Raw genomic sequence first — 22,201 nt, forward strand, 5'->3', positions numbered from 1 at the left:
AAATATACTTTTAAAAGTACACTTTAATTATACTTAAAGTATGTCACATTTAAACAAAACTAAGTATGTTACAACATATTTCAAATGGCCTAAAGTTAATCTTAGGTAGGCTGTAGATAAAATAATAATTAATATGCTTGAAGTAGTTCCAAAATAACACAGTATAGTTGAAATAAAATATGATAATTACATCCAAAAAAGTATAAGTACACATTATTTTCATCTATGAAAATTAATGAATTAATGAATTAATAGTCAAATTGTCAAAAAAAATTTAACCCCTTAACTGTCGGGACATTTTTTCGAACATTTACAAAAAATATTATTAAAAATTCTAACCTGAACTTTAATCTTGAAAATCTATATATAATATACAAATATCACCAATAATTTTGAAGTAGGATTTTCAAAAGTGAGGTGACCGTTATCTAATCTGTAGTTGTTTTATGACGCATTCTGCACGAACAGCCCAGCAAGCTGGATTTAGTCTGAATCGTAAGTCTCTCGATATTTATCACTTGTTTATAGAACTGCTCTATAAAAGAAGCGCTGTTCTGTGCAGGCTGGTTTTCAAGTCCCTTTCCCTGGATGAGGAACAACCCACACAAACCCATTAAAAACACTGAGCGTCGACCTCCTTCCGTTAACCTGTCATTACCCTCAGCAAATAAATAAACTGCAGCCCTTCGCTTTGTTAGTCTTGGCTGACCGATCTGCGAGGCGCGGTTGCTGTGTAAAAGGAGCGTTAGTCTGGAGGCCAGTGACCGTGAAAAAAAGACTAGTAGCACCTCGGTCGCCCCCTCTTTTCCCTGCAAAGATAAGAGGTCAGTGCTGTCAGTCACCGCGCTTCCGAACCGAGTAACTGAAAGGAGAGATAAGAAGATCATATCATGTTAAGAGAAGATCTGAAAGACAGCCGGGCATACTGTGCTAGACAAAACATGTCAAATATGTACATTTTAGATATCTGAAAACTATAACCAATTTAAAAAAAAAAAAAAAAAAAAAAACAGGCTAGGCTGGATTTAGGACTACTGGATTGATTAAGTTTGAGTAAAATGCTTAAATTTGTTTTATTCCATAAAAGCCTATAATAACATTTATTCACAATTTAAAATAAAATACTGTAAATGTAAGCATTTTAAAGAAGAAAATGACAAGGTAATTTTCAGTTGTTAAAAAACAGGGTTTTTCCACCAAACAATGCTTTTTATTTTAAATCTCTTCTGAAGTTAAAACGTGAATATAAACAAGTCTGAAAACAATTTTATCCAAAGTGCCCTAAATGATGCCGTTTGATGAGTTTAATGGTCATCATAATCTTAAATCTTTAAAAGTTTTTTTATATTTCGCTTTTTTTTAAATGTGTAAAAACATTTATGAATGCAGTGTTGGGGAGGAAATTTTATAGATTACAGATTACAAATTACTTTTTGATTACTTTTAAGTTTCAAATGGATATTTTCTACTAAATCATTTTCAAGCTTTTATACCAGGCAGGTGTGACCTTACAGTGCCTTTGTTTACTGCTAGAGTTTCAAAATCTTTCATCACTTAAATTAAGATTATATTTATTTAATATTAAAGTACAGCCACCACAAAACCAGACCTTTTAACAAAAAATATTTACTGTTGTTACAAAATCTAAATTTAATTAGTTTTTAATTAGTAGGTGCGGGGTGATTTTTGTGGCATTTGCAAAAAAAATACATCTAAGCTATTTTTGCATAAATCAAAGCAACTTAAATCCAAGTCTATCATATCTTAGTGATCAATAAAACCATCAATGAAACATATCAAGCATAATTGTTCAGTTCAGTTATTTGCAAATAATATGCTGTACCAAATTATAGTATATAACAGCAAAAACAAATATTTAGAAATGAGCATTATATATATATATATATATATATATATATATATATATATATATATATATATATATATATATATATATATATATATATATATATATATATATACTGTATATAGACCTCCTCTCCTTCAGTCATCATCACTGATTAGAGTGAGAGGTGGCAGTAACGTTAACAGTAAAAAAAAAGTTTGTTGTCGACCAGTGAAAAACAGATAGAAGAAGAAATCGACATATCCACATCATATGGATTTACTTTCATCTACTAGACACTGGCCTTACTGCCTTGTAAATGTCGGTGCCGTCACTTATTGATCTGTGACTGGTGTCTGGTGTGGATGCTACTGCACTACTTGATTAAAAAAAAAGCTTCGCTACTGAAAAGCTTGATTTAGAAAGTAGCAACGCTTCCGCCACACTACTGAGTAGTTATAGCTTTATTAAATGGCCTCAGCAGAAAGCATCGTGCATGTCAAAAACAGGCAAAGCAACAGATTAATATTATTCAACAATCTTTAACATTTTTATAAGTAACTAATTTAATAACATCTTTTTATAGTAACTGTAACAAATTACAGTTACAGTTATTTTGTAATTAAATTACATCACACCGTTACAAGTAACTAGCTACTCCCCAACACTGTGAATGTATTATATCATTTGTGCGTCAAATTTCAAAAGACCAATTACCGCTTATGCGAGGTGTTTTTATGCAGCATCTATGGGGCTGAGAGTAAACTTGACGTTATTCTCCCCTCTTTAAACTTTAAATCTGAATTTTCCAGGGGAATTAATCATTTTAGGCTTGACTATAAGCTCCTTACACCATTAATATATCTGAGTAATATTTTAGAAAAATATGTTTACTTAGTTCATAAAATCTGAATTAATTAATGTAAACTCATTCATTTTCTTTTCAGCTTAGCTCTCTACTCATCAGGGAATTAGTAATAGGAAATGAACCACCAGCTTTTCCTGCATATATTTTACACAACTGATGCCCTTCCAGCTGCAACCCAGAACTGGGAAACATCCATACACACTCATCAACACTCATACACTACGGACAATTTAGTTTACTTACAGTAATTTACCAAAAGCGCATACCTTTGGACTGTGAGGGAAGCTGGAGTACCCGGAGGAAACCCACATCAGCACGGGGAGAACATGCAAACTTCACACAGAAATGCCAACTGACCTAACCGGGACTTGAAAAAGCCACCTTTTTGCTGTGAGGCAACAGTGCTAACCACTGCATACCATGACACCCTTCATAATATATATATATTGGTATTTTGTATTTTTCCAAAGATTTTCAAATAAGTGAAGGTGATGTTAAAATATTTCTGTTTAGAAATGCTAATAAAAGACAATGCCAAAGTACATGAGATGCTTTTTTCCCACAAGAATTCAAGACATTTGTAACATTTTTTACTTAATGCATTTTAACCTCACATGTATAAGTCTAGCCATATAACACTTAAAATTCTTTTCATGTATTTATGAATAAATGAATAGAAAAGAAGTTGTGATGCCAATGACCCTATAGTATTACCATGAACTGCGCAGGCCTAAGCAGTTTTCAAAATGACTGACATCTACACACAAATCTACATAAAAGCACACTTGTTTTCCTTTTAAAAGGCCAAATACCTATTTATTTTACTAATATGTATTCTTTCATCCATAATCTACCAATCAAAACACACCATTGACCCAATTTCAGGCATGTCACACCAATCAACAACCACTACTTCAAGATATTGTAGTGTTATTAATGTTTCAGTGTGATGAAGGTAAAGGAGTTTGCTCTTTGTGTGAGTGTTGGAAGTTTACCGCAACCCTGAGACATTGAAAATGTTTCTCTGAAAACTAGGAGCTTGAAAGCTGCTCTGATGTTTCTTTTAGCACTCTCTCTCTCTGTTTCTCATATACACACACGCAATAACGCACACGCACACACTGGTTTTCAGGGTCGTTCAGAAGCAGCAGTGTCTGCTGTTTCAGCCTAGCTCAAGGTCAGCACACAGGCATACAAACACAAGGTCGGTCTGTTCACAGAACATAAAGGAACAGATGCCAAACACACAGGTCCCTCCCTCTACCACTAACACAAACCGACCGGCACCCACACGTCCACTGGCTTAATGACCTGGCCTGATGGCTTCCGTCCTTTAATGGACCATCAGGGTTAGCAGAGCGACTGCGCGGCTTGAGTGATGTGTTGTGTTTGTACGTGAGTGTGTGTACATGGAAAGAAAGTGTCCATTCAGAGTTGAGCAAATGGACCTTTTCTTTTTAGAGGCCTCGATGAGTGTGTGTAGCCTGCCCTTCCTCTGGCTTTTGTGTGGCTCTTTGAAAAAAAGATTATCAGAGCCTTTTTCTGCTGCTCTGGGTCTCGGTATAGGGGTTTGAAAGCTTGGCCTTGGCATTGTCTTTCTTACTGAAGATGCTACAATGGAAACATAATTCGCTTGATGAACTGCGAGCAGAAAAACTTGTTTCACATCACCTTCAGGCAAGGGCGCACAGTGTTCATACATAAAGATTTTAATGTAATGTTATATGCGTGTGCTCTATTTCACGTCTTCCGAAGCCGTAAGTCATTCTTCATTCAATAATTAAATTGGTTTACATGAGGCACCTCTGGTCATGGTCGAACTGTGTTTTAAAGAAACGCGTTGCATCAATGTGACTGAACTGTGTCTGTATGTAGACCTACTAATGAAGATGAATTGCTACCTCAACATGTTTTAAAATGTGTTAGACTTACTATTAAACTGTGTGTGTTGACACTAAAAACATGTTTGGAACTGTAACCCTAGTGGGATTGAATTGTATGGGTGTGAAACTAATTCAGAAATGGCACCTTGATCAAACTGTGTGCTGATCTGAAAAAAAGTTTAGTACTGAACATGTTCAGTAACTGTGTGTATGCGCAACCCAGTACTGGGAAACACCCATACACTGTGGCATTCACACACACACTTACCTTAAGGACAGTTTAGCTTACCCAATTTACCTGTACTGCATGTCTTTGGACTGTAGGGGGAAACCAGAGCACCTGGAGGAAACCCACACAAACACGGGGAGAACATGCAAACTCCACACGGAAATGCCAACTGGCCCAGCCGGTACTCAAACCAGCAACCTTTTTGCTGTGAGGCAACAGTGCTAACCACTAAGCCACCGTGCCGCTGTAAAAAGCAATTATTCATTTATTCATTCTTTTTTTTCTGCTTAATTATTAATCTGGGGTCGCCACACTGGAATGAACTTATTTAGCACGTTTCACGCAGCAGATTCCCTTCCAAATGCAACCCATCACTGGGAAACATCAATACACAGCCATTCACAAACATACACTATGGACAGTTTAGCCTACCCAATTCCGTATGTCTTTGGACTTGTGAGAGAAACAAGAGCACCCGAGGAAACTCACGCGAACAAGGGGAGACCATGCAAATTCCACACAGAAATGCCAACTGGCCCAGCCGGGACTTGCACCAGCAATCTTCTTGCTGTGAGGTGATCGTGTTACCCACTGAGCCACCGTGCCACCATAAAAAGAAATTAGTTACTTTTAAAAAGTGATTAAACGTGTTGTCTTAAAAGCAAAAAGTTGAATTCACTTTAAAAATTGAGTAAACCCATTCACATAACTTTTATAATTATGCACATTTTGTTTACTTGATAATTATAATGCAACAAGTTTTCCCTCTTTTATTTTTTAAAGGTGCGGTATGTTCGTTTGACACCCAGTGGTGGAACTGATTATTGCACTCCTGAATCTAAACACTCGGCTCCTCCTCTGACCTGGCCACGCAAGCGCAGGTTGCCAGATTTATGGAGTGTGCCTGACCATTTTTTTAACTAGAAGCATCAGCATGCGTTCGAAGAAATATTTTACTGTAACTGTTCTCCGGAAGTTGCATTTTCGGTCGCAGGACATGTACTTTGAGAGCCTTCCTGACCTAATGAATGAAATAGGCAGTTTTCCAGCAAGGGTGCTGAAATATAATTGGCTAAACGAGTATTGGGCAGGTTAAATGACCAAAACAAAGACAGATGTTCCGGCTTGTAACGCACATTTTTAAAGCAGAATATCTGACTTCAGCATTGTTTTTTATATAAACAAGACTGTTCACTTGGCATTTTTTTTATATCTGCAGACATATTATTGTATTTTCATTCTTTAGAAGAGTCAAAATCTTATATACAGCACCTTTAAGTAGTCCGCTAATCGCTTTTTACAGTGTAAAAAAACTTTCAAAGCTTAAGCCTTTCATAAAAGAACCGAAAAACATAAATTTTGGATTACATGGAAGATTTTTTAAGCTTCAAAACTGAAATATTTTTGAATGATAAGGTCCATCCATATCTGATGGTATGAGGGAATGCACTACATCTGCCTTTTGTCATTATCACATGACCTATGTAAGTTGCGTCGCTTCACCAAAGCCAGCTGAAGGCAAGCCTGAAATGAATAACCTAAATATAGCCTAAATAGCCTAGCATAAATGATAAGCCTAAATACCTTCATGGATTCCAGGGGCCTAATGTAAATAGTGGGCAAAATCTGATATGTAGCGGGGAAAAAAAGAAGAATGAGTTCATCAGACGCTGGATTCGAGCCGAGTTTAAGCTCGAACGTGTCAATTCATGATCACATGTGTCTTACGAGGTGCGCCACAGAGACTGCTAAGGGTACTGCAACATTTGTCAGATATAAACCACATTATTTCTTTTTTTAATGCACTCAGTGCGATGTTCAGACCCAACTGTGTTAACCGCATCAGCTAAACTCTCCCACTCTATTTTTTTCTTTTGTTGTTAATTCCGGAAAACAAACTTGCAAATAACACCGCTTTTCTCCGGTCTACCTCCGAAAGCAGCACCTCCATTTCACATTCTGTTCAAAGTTTCTCTTTTTGCTTGCTTTTGCCTTTGCTTTTTCGTTGGGTTTTTTCCATTAGCATAGTCATTAGCATATTCATATGGGGGAGGAGGCAGGGAGGGGTTTTGTGCTCGTGCATGTTGCGCTCAGTTTCACGTTCATTCGGATGTACAAAAGAATATGCGTGGGATTCGGCGTACGCAGTGTTTCATACATCTGAATTTTTTTCTGCTTACGCACATTTACAGCTTTGTGCGTACGCAATGTTTTAGTATGATTTCCACGCAAGTCTTCGTACATGAGGCCCCTGGAGACCAAACACTACTACATGATTGGCTAAGACATGTAATTCCCTCATATCATCAGATGGTGTCTGGTGCTAGCTTTTTCATTGAAAAAAGATTTCAGTTTTGAAGCTTACTTCGAAAGCATTCAAGCATCTTAAAGGGGGCCCATTATGACCCTTAGACCTAAAATAAATCTTTAATGTCTCTAGTATGTGAAGTTTCAGCACAAAATACCGAACACGGTTTTTAATGAGGAAACAATTCAGTTTCATTTACAGATCTAAAATGAGCAATGGGTTATATATCCACAGCTAGTGTTTTGCAGCCATTGATGAACTTCCAGTGAAAGCTTAATGTGACTATTTTCAGTTTCATGAGGTTGCTTTTACAGCATCATTGTTGTAATGTCATTCAAATATAATCAGTTAAATAGACCTCAGCATTCATTTAGTTGTTAAAGCACAAAAAGATACAAAAGATGCAGGCGGCGTCATTAGCCACAGGCCAGCGCAGAAATTTCCTTAAAAATACTGGAGTAAAATAATTTTTCATATTTTAAAGACATGATGCGTAAAAATATCATGTAATTAAAATATCATTTAAGTGCTTCTTGTTTGGTCTGAAACCCACTTTATATCATATCTCAGCCGGGCAAGAAGATGTTTTTAACATAAATCAGATCTTAAACGCAGCGATTTTGTACAGGATGACAATTCATCAGAAGCCCTGGGGCTGGCACACTGAAATCAAAAGTCTGTGTGCATATACCCTATTACTATTTTTGGTCTCACAAATATTAAAAACTGCATCATAACTGTTTTAAATCGCTGCTTTGATATTTATATGGTTAAAAATAATTATTATGATTATTAGATTGTCAGTAATATGGTAATTGATGAAGTTTTTCTAACACTCTATCAATATGTTTGTTTGTTTTTTGCTTGTTGTGAGCTGAAAGCTCTGTAGTTTGTTATAGGGCAGCACATACAGTGTAATGCCGTGCAACACAGTGACCGTCAGATGAGCAAATAAACACTTCTTAAAGCCTGATGCATCATATTTGACAGTAACATGACATTTATAAAAAATCTGTATTCAGTTGCTCATCTTGAATAAAAGTTTATTTACTTATATTTACTTTACAAAGCTAATATTTCCATAATAATTTGTTAATATTTCACATCAAAAAGACACCAAAAATACAAATTCAAGTTCAAGTTCAAGTTGTAAATTTTCAAAAGATAAAAAGTATGGCGCCAGTAGAGCAAATATCACTTAAATAGTCCTTTATAGGAATAATAAAAAAAGGGTTATACAGGATTTTGTTTAAGTGCTAAATTATGAAAAGAAAAGGTGAATTCAATGCAATATTTACAGAAATATGAAAAGGATAATGCATATGAAAACAGAGTATTCAGAGCAGAAAGGTCGTTGCAGATTCAGATTTTCTGGCTCCCATCGACCCTAATTAGTAAAAGCTAGACGACACAAACAAACAAGACACATCACCAAGGCCATGTAAATAATTCACTCTCATTTTCTCAGTGTAAAAAACTGTTTCGGCTGCGCATGTGAATAACTAAATTTCTGTGTGCCTCTACTCAAAAGATTGCAGACAGAAAATTTGGTTAAATCATTTCCATGGGTCATCCGTAAATGTATTGGACAGGTACAAATTGATCATTTCCTCTCTCAGGAAGTTTTCTAAATAACAAAAAAAAAAAAACATTTATGGACAAAACAGGTTACAGATCTTTAAAAAAGTACTTAAATGGACAACAAACATGTACATATTTGACATTCTAGTGGATGAATTTAAACATCCAATTTTGCAATATTATAAAAAAATTATGCAGATGATCAGCATATAACAGTGATCATAAAAAATACATGTAATAAACAAAATACAGGAATACAATAGGCTGTTAAATAATCATTTTAAATAAAAAATAATGCCTACAACAACAATAGTGAAAATAAAAGGTACAAGCTAAAGAATAAACGACAGTGATTTACTAAAATATGTATAACTAATTCTACCATTTTGCAATATTAAAATTTGTTGCAAATCTGACATTTATTTTATATGTGAAATCCAAATATAAACTTATATGTCATATATGTAATCTGCATATACATTTGAAGTCAGAATTATTAGCCCCCCTGAATTATTAGACCCCTGAATTATTTTTTCCCCAATTTCTTTTTAATGGAGAGAAGGTTTTTTTCAACACATTTCTAATCATAATAGTTTCAATAACTCATTTCCAATAACTGATTTATTTTATCTTTCCCATGATGACAGTAAATATTAATTGACTAGATATTTTTCAAGACACTTCTATACAGTTTAAATTGACATTTAAAGGCTTTACTAGGTTCATTTGGATAACTAGGCAGGTTAGGGTAATTAGGCAAGTTATTGTATAACAATGGTTTGTTCCTTAGACTATCGAGAAAAAAATAGCTTAAAGGGGCTAATAATTTTGTCCTTAAAATGGTGTTTAAAAAAATAATAACTGCTTTTATTCTAGCCGAAATAAAACAAATAAGACTTTCTCCAGAAGATAAAAATATTATCAGACATACTGTGTAAATTTCCTTGCCCTGTTAAACATCATTTGGCAAATATTAAAAAAAGAAAAAAATTCAAAGGGGGCTAATAATTCACTTCAACTGTATATCAGACTTTTTATGGGGGTACAAACAACATGTGCTATAAACAAAATGCATAAAGTATATTAAACAGCTGCACCCTTGTTATCTACAGTGCTGCAAAAAAAAATTCTGTAAATTAGCAGTTTTCTGGATGTTTATATTATATCTTTTAATTTTCCCCTTTTATTTATGCTTTTGAATTGCATTATGGGAACTTAGATTTTTTTCCAACAATTTTTAACTTGAAAAGTTTGAAAACAGGACTTTTATTAACGTTTTTATAGTTTACAGTGATATTGTTGGTGTTGTGTTGGTGTTGTATATTATACAAATATACAACAAAACCTTGTAATAAACATCCAGTACATTCTCTGTTAGTTTACGGACTATTTCTCTATATATTAGTCATTCATTCATCTGGTGTCGCTACTGACATTCATTCATACGTTTTCTTTTCAGCTTAGTCCCTTTATTCATTAGGGGTCGCCACAGCAGAATGAACCTTCAACTTATCCAGTATATTTTTTACACAATGTATGCCCTTCCTGCTGCAACCCAGTACTGGGAAACATCCATACACACTCATCCACACATACACTACAGACAATTTAGTTTATTCAATTCACTCATAGTGCATGTATTTGGACTGTGGGGTAAACTGGAGCACCCGGAGAAAACCGACACGACCACGAGGAGAACATTCAAACTCCACACAGAAATATATTATTTCTTATACATTATATTATCACAAATGACTAAATGTCAAAAAAAGTGACTTTGCAAAATCATGTAGTTTAATTTACAACGTCAAAAGTTGTCAGAGCAGAGGTCAACATCCCATAATGCAATTCACAACAGCAAACAAACGGAAAACATTTTCAAAATACAGAAAGATACTTTTTACAGTGCATATTTAATCTGAATATCTAAATCTGTCTACCTGTAATATCCCCCCAATCCCCCCTTGCTCTTGTTCATAGGTATATAGACTGTATATGCTGCAGGTTACCCACAGTTCATGTGTCTCTGTGCCTCTCAATCACCGTGCGTCTCAGCGGGTGGAAAATCTGTCAGAGGTGAGTGGAGATTGATGCCTGTGGCCTTAGCTGAGCAACTCTGCCATCACGCTCCAACAATTTTACATATTAATTTATGTTCTGCGGGCTTGTAATTGAGAGGGGAGGAGAGGGCGGACTATTTGCAGAGAGATGAATGCCCTGCTCTTTATGATTTATCACCCTTTCATCACCTTTTGTAAGGCTTGTTTAAACAGGCCATGTATATGTTGCCTTCACAGGTGAGTAAAACAGGGTCATGTTTGCATAAAAGCCTAAATTATGGGAGGGGTTACGCTGTTCTGGAGAGGATGGGATTATGAATGCTGTTTGATATATTGAAACTCTTCTATTTATTTTTATGGCTGTATTTGTTAGGGTGTCCTGTCCTGTCAGTGTGAATGAGAAGTACCAAACTTCTGTCAATATCAAATGCAGCGTCAGCAATGGTTGATTTATTGTGTATTACAAAATACATTGTGCATAGATTCAACTCAAAATCCTTTACTTATAATGTTTTATTAAACTTTGAAACTGTCCCTTTTAGTTTTTAGTCTTAACTGTGTCGTTTTGGTGACTGTCACTTTAAATTCAAATTAGATTCTGCTCTTTCCAGAAGTGGGCAGAGCTATAAATGCCTTTGTGTCAGCATAGTAGCAGATGTAATAATAAGACTATCATTCTATGCTAATGAGCTAATGAGGAAGAGATTGTCACTAGTGGGTGGGGCTATAACTGTGAACCCTCCTGTTTTTGTCCATTATTCTCCCGTATTTTACACTTCTATCCTGCTATCATCCCATAAAGGTATTTTCCTGTATTTCTCCCAAATTTGCAATCTTTCTATGAAGGGTGGCAATAAACATTAGAGAGCCGATCCTCCCGATATGCAACCCATACTGTCGAACCACCAGGGGACGCCCCTTGCTCCTAAATGTGAATTTGTTCTGTGCTTTCGTTTTATTTTGGCACAAAAACACTTTAAAATAAATATAAAAACAGCAGGATTCCCTTCCTTTCCATTACAGCCGCTGTTGTCCCCCCATGCAATCCTTAAAACAGTCAGTACATGTGGCGGTGTGTGACTGCCTGGTGTGTTCCATATAGTGATAAATGGATGCTGTTTCCCAAATAGATTCTGTACAAACGATTTAAAGCTAATCAAAAGCTGATACTCTGGGTATTAGGTTTAAAAAGACTTACATAATAATCTAATAATCTAAACATGTTGATCTAGGTGGGTTTTCTTTTAAACATGACAAATTTTGTCTTAGTGAGCATAAAACATTATGAAAGCAATCGAATGCTTTCATTATAGATCTGTGCAGTTTTAAAGTAACACCGCTGTTATTTAGTTCTAATTTATTTGCTGCTTTTTCTAATGTATACTATTTATTGTATCCTTAATAATAATAATGATATCCTTGAATAATAATAATGATAATAATAAAACTTATTACTGACCTTATAATTGTTTATTTAGAATGAAACAACTCCAGATTAACAGATTTAGTAATTGTTTTTTTGTGTGTTTTTTTATGGAGGAGTGTGGGATTTCCCTTATTTTCACATCCCAATGTTGACATGAGTGGAGCTTTTGCCCTCTGATGACATGTACAAAGAGAGAATATCAATCAGTGTTTCTGCAAACTGTTTTTATCAAGTGTCATTTAACAAATTACATTAATCATTTGTTACCTTTAGAAGCAGGTTATATTTTCAGCCTGTTGCCACACAACTGTGTTTACACACCATATAAATGTGATTTTTTTGCATAACAGGTCCCATTTAATATTTCAAGTTACTGTAAAAGTAAAAACACAAGTTAAATAATGTTCCAGTGTCATTCAGCATAACATGTATTCATATAAAAATTAAACAACATATTAAGTAGGCCAGTACTTGCAGTAAAATATACAATCCAACAAACTATAGACAGCAAAAGAATAAGTGATCAAAATTATACTACTGATAATGACAGGTCTTATATTTTAGTCACTAAAATGTCTTGCTGACAAATGGATAGGGTATAATCTGGTGGTTTTAAGAAAATCAAGTAATTATTTAATAAATTATAATTATGACTTTAGGGCTGAGCAACTAAACTTACTGGCCACTGGTGTCACTAATAACGAGAACTTCTGAAAACAGCATGTAGCTCATTTAGGGCGCATGACCACCAAAGCGTTTTTGCACAGCGGAAAATGTCACACCTCTTCCAAAAACACTCTGTAAACATTTCGTCAATGATCAGTACATTAAAAACGCCTTTTCGTGTGAAACAGATGCTTGGTGCTCACCACATATATTTCTTTTAATATTATGTTTTAAGAATCATCATATAAATTCTATTTTTACCATTTGATCATTCCCATAAAATAAACAATAATATTCATTTATATATATATTTTTATACAACAGTTCTGTCTGGTTCTCATATCTGATTGGCTGATAGCCGTGCGATATTCTGCAATATTAGAACTCCTACAGCCTTTTTACCCTTTGTGTATTACTCCGCCCACATACAACCAGCAAAAAGCAGACACTAGAGATCTAAAGTTTAAAAGATGCGAACTCAACTGTTTAACTGTCAGCTTATAAATTGAATCTGGAAGAAAGTAGTTCCTCATACAAAAGGGTTTTTGAGACTCTCCATGTTTGATTTAGTTTTTATATACACAATTATGCCGTCAAACTGTTGTATGAACGCAATATCACACTCGTAGCAGTGCAGTCATATCGCACTGCTACGAGTGTGATATTGCTCAATTACAATACTGAGGGTATTCGAATATTTCATGTTGACCTTTAACCTCAATGGGGCAGCAGCCTTTTTCATATATATATATATATATATATATATATATATATATATATATATATAAGGCTGCTGCCCTATTGAGGTTAAAGGTCAACATGAAATATTCGAATACCCTCAGTATTGTAATTCTAAGTTACCTAAAGTTGTATAAAAAATAAAATAAAACAATATGAATAAATATAAAAGCACACACTTTTGTATAAAAATTATAAATGTTTACAAATATTACAAATTTAGAAATATTTAATTATATTTTAAAAATAATAAATGGGTGACACGGTGGCTCAGTGGTTAGAACTGTCACCTCAAAGCATGAAGGTCACTGGTTTGAGTCCTGGCTGGGTCAGTTGGCATTTCTGAGAGTGTGTGAATGAGTGTGTATGGATGTTTCCCAGTATTGGTTTGCAGCTGGAAGGGCACCTACTGCGTAAAACACATGCTGGATAAGTTGGCAGTTCATTCCGCCGTGGCAACTCCTGATAAATAAGGGACTAAACTGAAGGAAAATGAATGAATGAATAATAAACAATAAATATTAACATGCAAGTCAATGTAAATTATTAAAATTGTTATCAGTTTAAACATTTATGCTATATATTCAAAATATTAAATATTTTAAAATTTGCCTCATTTTAAGAGGAGATTCACAATATCACATTCAACTAAAAACTGAAAAAAAATGCATTTGATAATTTTTTGCATCTAGACTGTTATGGTTGTGTCATGTATAAACTATTCAATATAGGAGAGGTCAAACAGGGACATGTATTACAACATCACATTCTTAAATCTAAGGAACAACAATGAAAGATTTAAACAAAGTGCACTGATTCATTTTCAGACATTGACCCGGGACAAAAATATGGTAATACTTTATTTTGATAGTCCATTAGAGTATTAGTTGACTGTCTATCCACATATCAAATGCTTTCTGGCCCACAATAACTTTTCTCTTGGCCCAATACCGCAAAGAATGATGGTCCTGAAGTGGCCCATAACTGGATTAAAGACAAGGGCAACACATGGGCCACAACTGGTCCGAATCACAGAAAATTTATTACCACTAACTGGCCCTGAACTGGGCCAAAACAGGTTTATTGTTGGACCAATTCTCAGCTATAAGTTAACCATATCAACACCACCATTTAACCAAAAACCCCAAAAGCTGAGCCACAACCCAGCCTAATGTTACCTAAACAATGTAAACATTCGCTACACCAATCTGGGCCACAACCTCCAATCCACACCTGGGCCAAATGGAGTTTTCCGTCATGCATGCAGTGCCATCAGCATGGCCCACAGTCGACTGACATTATGCCTGCCAGTGCCAGCAACACGCCAGCAGTGCCATAATGAGGCCACATTGGGCCAAGCCTGTTTGCTATGCGGGTGCTTAATATCTGTTCATATGCCCCGTTACAAATATTTACCTAACCATCAGAAACTTTGCAAGTGCATGTCAACATACACTAACCCCAACCCTATAGCCGAAACCTAGTCTATTTATAATCTAATGAGAATTAGTTGGCATGTGGGTGCAATGTAACTTAAATTTAACAAAAGGACCATCAAAATAAAGTGTGACCAAAAAAAACCACAAACCATATAATTCACAAAAAAATGGATAAAAGGAACTTTCTGAAATAATCATCTCCTTCGCATGCAGTGCAGGGACATATTTAGGAGTTTCATGCTTTAGATCTAGATGTATTTTACAGTGAGATCTGTATAATCTTTTGTCTCAAGGCCTCTCTGCACAGTGAAGGTCAAACACTAGGTAGCGCAGAGAGCCTTGAAGTCCTCATTGACTAAGAAAGTGTGTGCTTTGTTCTTGCACTTCTCAATGTCAGCCTGCAGGATAATCTACGCCACACTTTTCTCCCTCTTTTTTTACTTGTGCTGTGTCTTCTGCTGATGTAATTACAAATAAAAGTGTGGTCCAAGGCTGCTGCAGAAACACTCATGTAAACTGTATAATTAGGCACGCTCTCTTCGCGTTTCGTACTTTCAGTCCTGCGTTTGTCCAAAGACAGCAGCTGCACGTTTCTACTTCAATCACTTACAATAGAAGTTAATAAAATTAGTTCAATAAGATTTAAAATAATCATTGTTTTGTATGGTTTGTATTGCTGTGTTATTCAAAAGGGTGTGATATGAATGCAACAATGCAAGCATTTATTTTATTCGTCAGAAAAAAAGATCATATGTAAATGCCGCATCTATTTACATATTTGGCTGACACCTCCATCCAAAGGGATTTGCATTGCATTAAAGATACACATTTTTATCAGTTCTGACTCTCCCTGGGAATCAAACCCACAACCTTGGTAAAAAACATCCTTCAACTACATGTAAACATCTAAGCATCAATATTTTTTTTCTTGTGATGGCAAAGCTAAACTTTCAGCAACCACTATTTTAGTCTTCAAAGTCACATGATTCTTCAGAAATTATTCTCTAATAGGTTGGTTTTCGTGTTGTTGTTGTCATTTTAACTGGCAGTGTGTAAAGAGCTTGTGACAAACTTAAAAAAAATGTGACCTTGGCTAATTTATAACCATAACCTGACTTCCTTCGAAAGCCAGTAGACTGATTTTTATGTGATGTTTTCTTTTTAACCAAGAAAATCAAATGGATGACATTTACGAGATGCTTTATTTCGTTCTTTGACACATGAAATGAACGCTTATGTTCAATTTAATGCCAATAGGGGTGTTCTTTTTGTTTTATGTCAAGAAGAAAAGATCAACTCAAGCTGTAGTGGTCTGATCTGGTCCATATATTCTCACATTATAATCAAACTATCATAACAAAGTAATTTAATTGGCCTCAACATGTCGGTGAACTGCTTGTGCCACACACAGATATTTCATATTCATCTAAACGTGGCTTTTAGCACTCTAGACAGCATCTGGATGTTTGAAATCAGTTTATCATTGTTATATCCTCTATTAAAGCAAAAACTATTTTTTTATTGAGTATATCAGTTTTCCTTAAACCCTTTTATCACTGCAGACTGGTCAACGCTTTGATCATTTTAGTGCAGACCGGGGGAGGGGGGATTTATTGGGGCAGTGGTTCATAGGTTGTTAGGTGACTGTCAACCGTTTTCTCTGAGAAACAAGCTGACAAAATATTTTTTTAATTTTTCCTGCAGATTTTAGCTCCAACCCTAATCAAACACACCTGAACAAGCTAATCAAGGTCTTACTAGGTATACTTGAAACAACCAGGCAGGGGTGTTGAGGCAAGTTGGAGCTAAAACCTGGAGGGACACCGGCGTTCCAGGACCGAGATTGGTGACCCCTGATGTAGCTGATCGGTCAGTTTTTGTCAGGCGACTTGTGGTGTGTTCGCTGCATTTATTTAACTGGGTGCGGCTAGAAGGCCACACACCTCCATTGGAAATAACTGGCATGAACTCTAGAAAGGACGTGATATGTGAACTGCCCCTAAAAGGCTGCCGTCATTCACAATCTCTAGTAGTTGATCTATTGAATCAGTCATCTGCACATCAATATCTATCTGGTTTAGTTTAGCTACCAAATCTGACTACGTCAAAGACTACGTTAAATAGTTTGGTCTGCTGAGCGAATCATTGGAACAACTCCCTACTCCCCAAGAACTGTACTTATCTAGAGCGAGCAAAAGGGCTGCCAAAATCACTCTGGACTGCTCACACCCAGCACACTGCCTCTTTGAACTCTTTCTTCCTTCAGGCAATCCATCTCATGAACACTTGATGATAATAATTGTGCAACCAACACTTTGCTATACACTTTTATACACATATGCACTTTAACAACACACTTTACATGCTAATTTGCACATAACAGAACATATAACATTGTATATAGTAATATAGCTCTACATACACTTGTCAATTTGTATATTTGTATTCACTACCTACTTCTATTTTTTAAAATATATTTTTTAGCTGTTTTTGTCCTGTCTCTGTAATTCTGTTGCACGGTAGAAGCTCTGTCACGAAAACAAATTCTTCGTATGCGCGAACATACCTGGCAATAAAGCTCTTTCTGATTCTGATATTACACAGACATGGTAGATTCACCTGATTTGTTGACAAATGGGTTGCAGATCCATTTCTTGGCTTTTCATGGGTCCTTTACTGGGCCTTTTCCCCTTAGCAAAAAAACTTTCCAAAGACGTCTGTTTCTTTCTCATTTTGCTGCTTATGGGTTAAATTTGGGCGCTCAAGTGACCAAGACGTAAGTAAGAGAATAAAATAAAGACTTAGATAGTAAATAAAATGTAAATAATTAATAATTTCTTGTGCTGCCCAGTACCAATTGATCCACAGACCTGTACAAGTCTGTGGCCCGGTGGTTGAATACCACTGAAGTATATGATGGCGCTGGCCAAGTTGTTGCCTGTAGTTCACTTTTTGGCCACTGGTGTCATTAATAATGACAATTTCTGCAAATAAAATACTGGCCAAAATCCAATTGGTCTATGAAACAAGCCATGACAAAAACTGAAAAACAAGATGTGACATCATGCAATAAATAAAATGTAGCTCATATAGAGCACATGTCCACTTACACAGCTCGTAAAAAAAACATTTCTCCAATGATCAGTGCATCTAAAAAAGCATATTTATGTAAAACAGATGCTTGCCGCTCACCACACTGTGTTCTAAAAAATGTGGTGCTTACTCAGCAGGCACGAAACGTCAACATGATGTCAAATTGACAATAAACACCAAATATCATGGGGACATTGCATTTTGTTTGTATTCATATGAATTTGTACCATCTAATTAGTACAATTTAGAACGATTTGCTCATTTCCCAATGATGCTTGGGTTTGGGGGTGGGGTTAGGTGCAACACCTCCTTTTTAAAATCATACAATTTTGTATGACTAAACTCGTATGAATTAGCCACTAAACTGACAAAACGTAAAATACTTACGTTTTCTCGTGAGACAATAAGGCTGGGTTGACATCAGGACCTAACATTAGGCTGATGTCAATGTCCAACCCAAAATCAACCAAATATCTACGTCTAATGATGTTACAGCTTGATGTTGTGTGGACGTTACCAATATGACATCTTTCAGGCGCTGGATTTTGTTTGCCATACCTGACGAATAAATGTCAGTGTATAATATGACATCAATATGACGATGGTTTAAGACGTTGGCTAGATGTTGGATTGATCACTTTCCAACACAACCTAAAATCAACCAAATATCAACGTCGAATGATGGTACACCTTGATGTTATGTGAACATTACCACTATAATGTCTATACGGCGTTGGATTTTGGTTGCTATACCTGACAATATGGTTATATAAACCTCATATGGTTTTGTTTGTCTGCAGGGTTTATTGACAACAACTGAAAAAAATAAGCTTGGCTCTTGGAAAAAAAAACACCCAGGTGAACATGTGCCCTTAAATCATCTTTGCTGAATAAAAGTGAAAAACTAATTCTATAACAAAAAGGCTACACCCTGATGAATGGTAGCATTAAGAGTGTTTTGCAAAAGCTTTACATTACTGCTTTTAAAATTCCTCAAAAGTTGTCCACATTCACTTGCATTGTATAAAGACCTCACTGCAACTTGACATGTTAAATCAGGTGGGCAAGATTTTGCTACAGTTGCTAGATTGAAAGATATGTTTCCTGGAAATGATGTGCAATGGGGTTTGAAATATGGATTCTCTTGTTTGGTGAGTATGTCAAAAATGTCAGCCCAATCAGTAGAAACATGTATATATAAACCACACAGTATCAAAGGGAGTTTGCACAATAGGTTCAAGTAAGGTCTGTTTTTCTTTTATTCTGGACAGCAAGGGCAGTGACTGTAATGGAGTTTATTTTGCAGAATATTTATACAGATTTCATCAGGCTTTACAAAAGAATGGCCTTCTTAGCTGCCATAGTTGCAACGTCATATGAGCAGGATGCTCAACGCTCCACCGAATCTGTTTGAAAAACTTTTTGCAACATTTTGTCTGGCCTTGGTCTTCACCATTGTGTCTCAAATGCTGCCACTGGAGCTTAACTTGTATTTAAGCCAATATAGTTATTTATGCTGAATGCCTTTGTGAACATCAAAGCAAATCCAAAAACTGTTCAGCATTTACATTCATACAGGTATATCAATGGCTGCTCATGCACAATAAAAACATGATCGTTCTGGTTTCATTTACATGTTAAATTCTTTTTTTATGCACTTTTAACCTGCCTGAATCGACTAACAGAGAACAGGGTCCAAATGAGAGCTTCAGCACAGTACTAAACGTGGTCTATCTCTTTCTTTTTGTCTCTGCCTGTATCTTTGAAGCATGAATCTGAGCTGTCACCTGTAATAAAACTCATTTGCTGAACTGAGGATGTGAATAAGGACAGACAAGGTCAAGGCTATCGCCGCTGGCGGAGGGGGAGCTTTGTAGCGTACAGTAACATGATTAACTGATCTGATATTACACAGTGTGCGCCTTTATTCAAAGGCCTTTATTCAAAGGCTTTTCTATATTCATATTCTCTCTCTTTCACTCTCTCATAAAAACGAAGGCATGGAAATAAACACAGCGAGAGTTTTGATTAAATTCTCCTTGAAGAAAGTGCTTCTATACACGCAGCCTTGAACATACTCACATCCCTTAGGACAAACGCATTGTAGACGAACCCGGCAAACACAGAAAATTGACATTTTAAGGGAAAAACCTTTTAATGAGTCTGTTTCTCCTTTCAGGCGTGTCCAAGGCTCGATTTGATGGAAGAGAGAAAGAAAACACGGTGGTAATGAGAAGAATGAAAAGGGTGTCCTTCAGTTTGATTTGAGGTCCTCAGTCCTTGCTCTCCTCACCTTTGTGTTAATATCATCTTATGTCTCTGAAATTACTTTATGAACCTATAAAAGACACTTGGGGTTTTTTGCCAGATACCGTCTCTTGGGTCACGTCGACGGCTCAAGCGTTTCCGCTTTGAATTATTTTCTCTGTAGCCTTCGTTCCTTCATGCTGCTGGTCTTTGTGGTCTCCCTGGATTGCCAATGGAGTCCAAAGGAGATTGTGAGTGCCCCCTTGGGATCAAGGCTGGACTTTTGTGCTGGAGGATCAAAATCTTGAAAATATACTTACTTCTTCCAAAGGACATACAACCTTCAAAAGCCATCAGAGAGTCTAAAACATGATGTCACATCTTGTTTTTCTGTCGTTGTCATGGCTTGTTTCATAGACCAATTGGATTTTGGCCAGTAAGCAACGAATCAAACACCCTATATGCTTATTTCACGCGACCGCCATTTTAAAACACGAAAGCGATGCTGTGGTGGGAAGAAACCCGGAAGTTTAGGATCAGCACTGTAAATATTCCAACATCATGTTGTGGACTACAAACCTCCAGCTATTGTCTTGATTTCAAAGTGCAGTAATGGTGCAAACATCACTTTAATATTATTCAGTTCAGTTTAATTTAAACAATTCAAAGCATATTAGGCATCAAACAACATCACAATCTCTTTAAGAGTAATAAGTGTCGTCCTAGACCTCAGTTCATGGCACCAGGTAAACACCAAGGGGACGCTTCCCTGCTTTAGCCTATGTAACCTGGCAGTAAAACAATGCAGTCCTCTGTAACCTCGTGTTGTCTGTAATAGTGTTGTCCTGGTACTGAAGTTTTTAAAATGTCAATTTCCGGCTAACATTTAAGTGCAGCTGAGCGCATTCTTAAATAGCTGATTTGAAAATAGTATTCTCCAGTGCTCAACAGAAATGACTGTGATTGGCCATGAAGGGCATCAGTTCACTGCTCTTGTGCAAACACAGATACAGGGACACTGGAGTGTTTTAAAGCCACGAAGATCAGTCGAATCATCAGCAGATCACTCATCTGTGTTTGCACTCAGTAAATATTGGTGAAGTGTGGTGAACTGATGACTTTCACTGCCAATCACAGTCATTTCTGTTGAGCACTGGTGAATACTATGGCAAATCAGCTGTGTTTAAAAAAGCGCTCAACAGTGATTAAATGTTAGCAGGAAATTGATGGATTTTTCTTTTATAAATTTCAGTACCGATAGTATCATGACAAGTCAAATATAGTGAAAAAAAATCAGTAAATTAACTTGAGTTTGATAAATGGCATCTAAAATATGTGTTTGGGAAAAATAACGTTACCTAACCAGTGCCATTTCCCTTAACTTACCTGAAAATAAGGTCTGACATCGCTTTTTATTTTCACTTTCCATTCAGAACCTTCATGTCTTTTGGAAGGTCACTTTCTCTTCGCTGATAAGATATACAGCCGGGTAAACAATGTTCCAGTGTGACTCAAGTGATACTTCTGGGTTGCTTCCCACTACAGCATCAATTTCACTTTTGAAGAAATAGGTTAAAAGCTAATCTAAACCACCAAGCAACTTCAAAGCACATTAAGCAACCTCATAGCAACATGCTAAAAGTTCGAAATTGCATACTTACCTTCTATATAGTATGGGAAAAACAGTATGTGAGCCAATGTCCAAATTTACAGCATTCAAAAAAAAAACAGTAGGCTTTTACTACTGGCAAGAATCTGTAGTCTGCATCCAAATGACGTTTCCTGTCCCATGATGCCACATGAGAGTATTCATGAGT

General features: G+C 36.0%; 1 protein-coding gene across 3 annotated transcripts in view; it reads left to right on the forward strand.

Moving 5' to 3' along the window:
* Positions 1-426: 426 nt before the first annotated feature.
* Positions 427-22,201, forward strand: part of gucy1b2 (guanylate cyclase 1, soluble, beta 2) — a 49,212-nt gene continuing 27,437 nt past the window's right edge. For 2 of the 3 annotated variants that reach the window (XM_087273848.1, XM_087273849.1), the window contains exons 1-2: positions 427-495; positions 10,696-10,791. In XM_087273848.1, coding sequence (XP_087129974.1) covers positions 10,734-10,791 — 58 coding nt within the window. In that variant the 5' untranslated portion in view covers positions 427-495; positions 10,696-10,733. The remainder of the gene's footprint in view (positions 496-10,695; positions 10,792-22,201) is intronic. The other variant, XM_087273852.1, reaches the window with a different exon arrangement.

Source organism: Danio rerio, chromosome 11, assembly GCF_052040795.2.
Source record: "Danio rerio strain M-AB ecotype USA chromosome 11, GRCz13ab, whole genome shotgun sequence".
Taxonomy (NCBI): domain Eukaryota; kingdom Metazoa; phylum Chordata; class Actinopteri; order Cypriniformes; family Danionidae; genus Danio; species Danio rerio.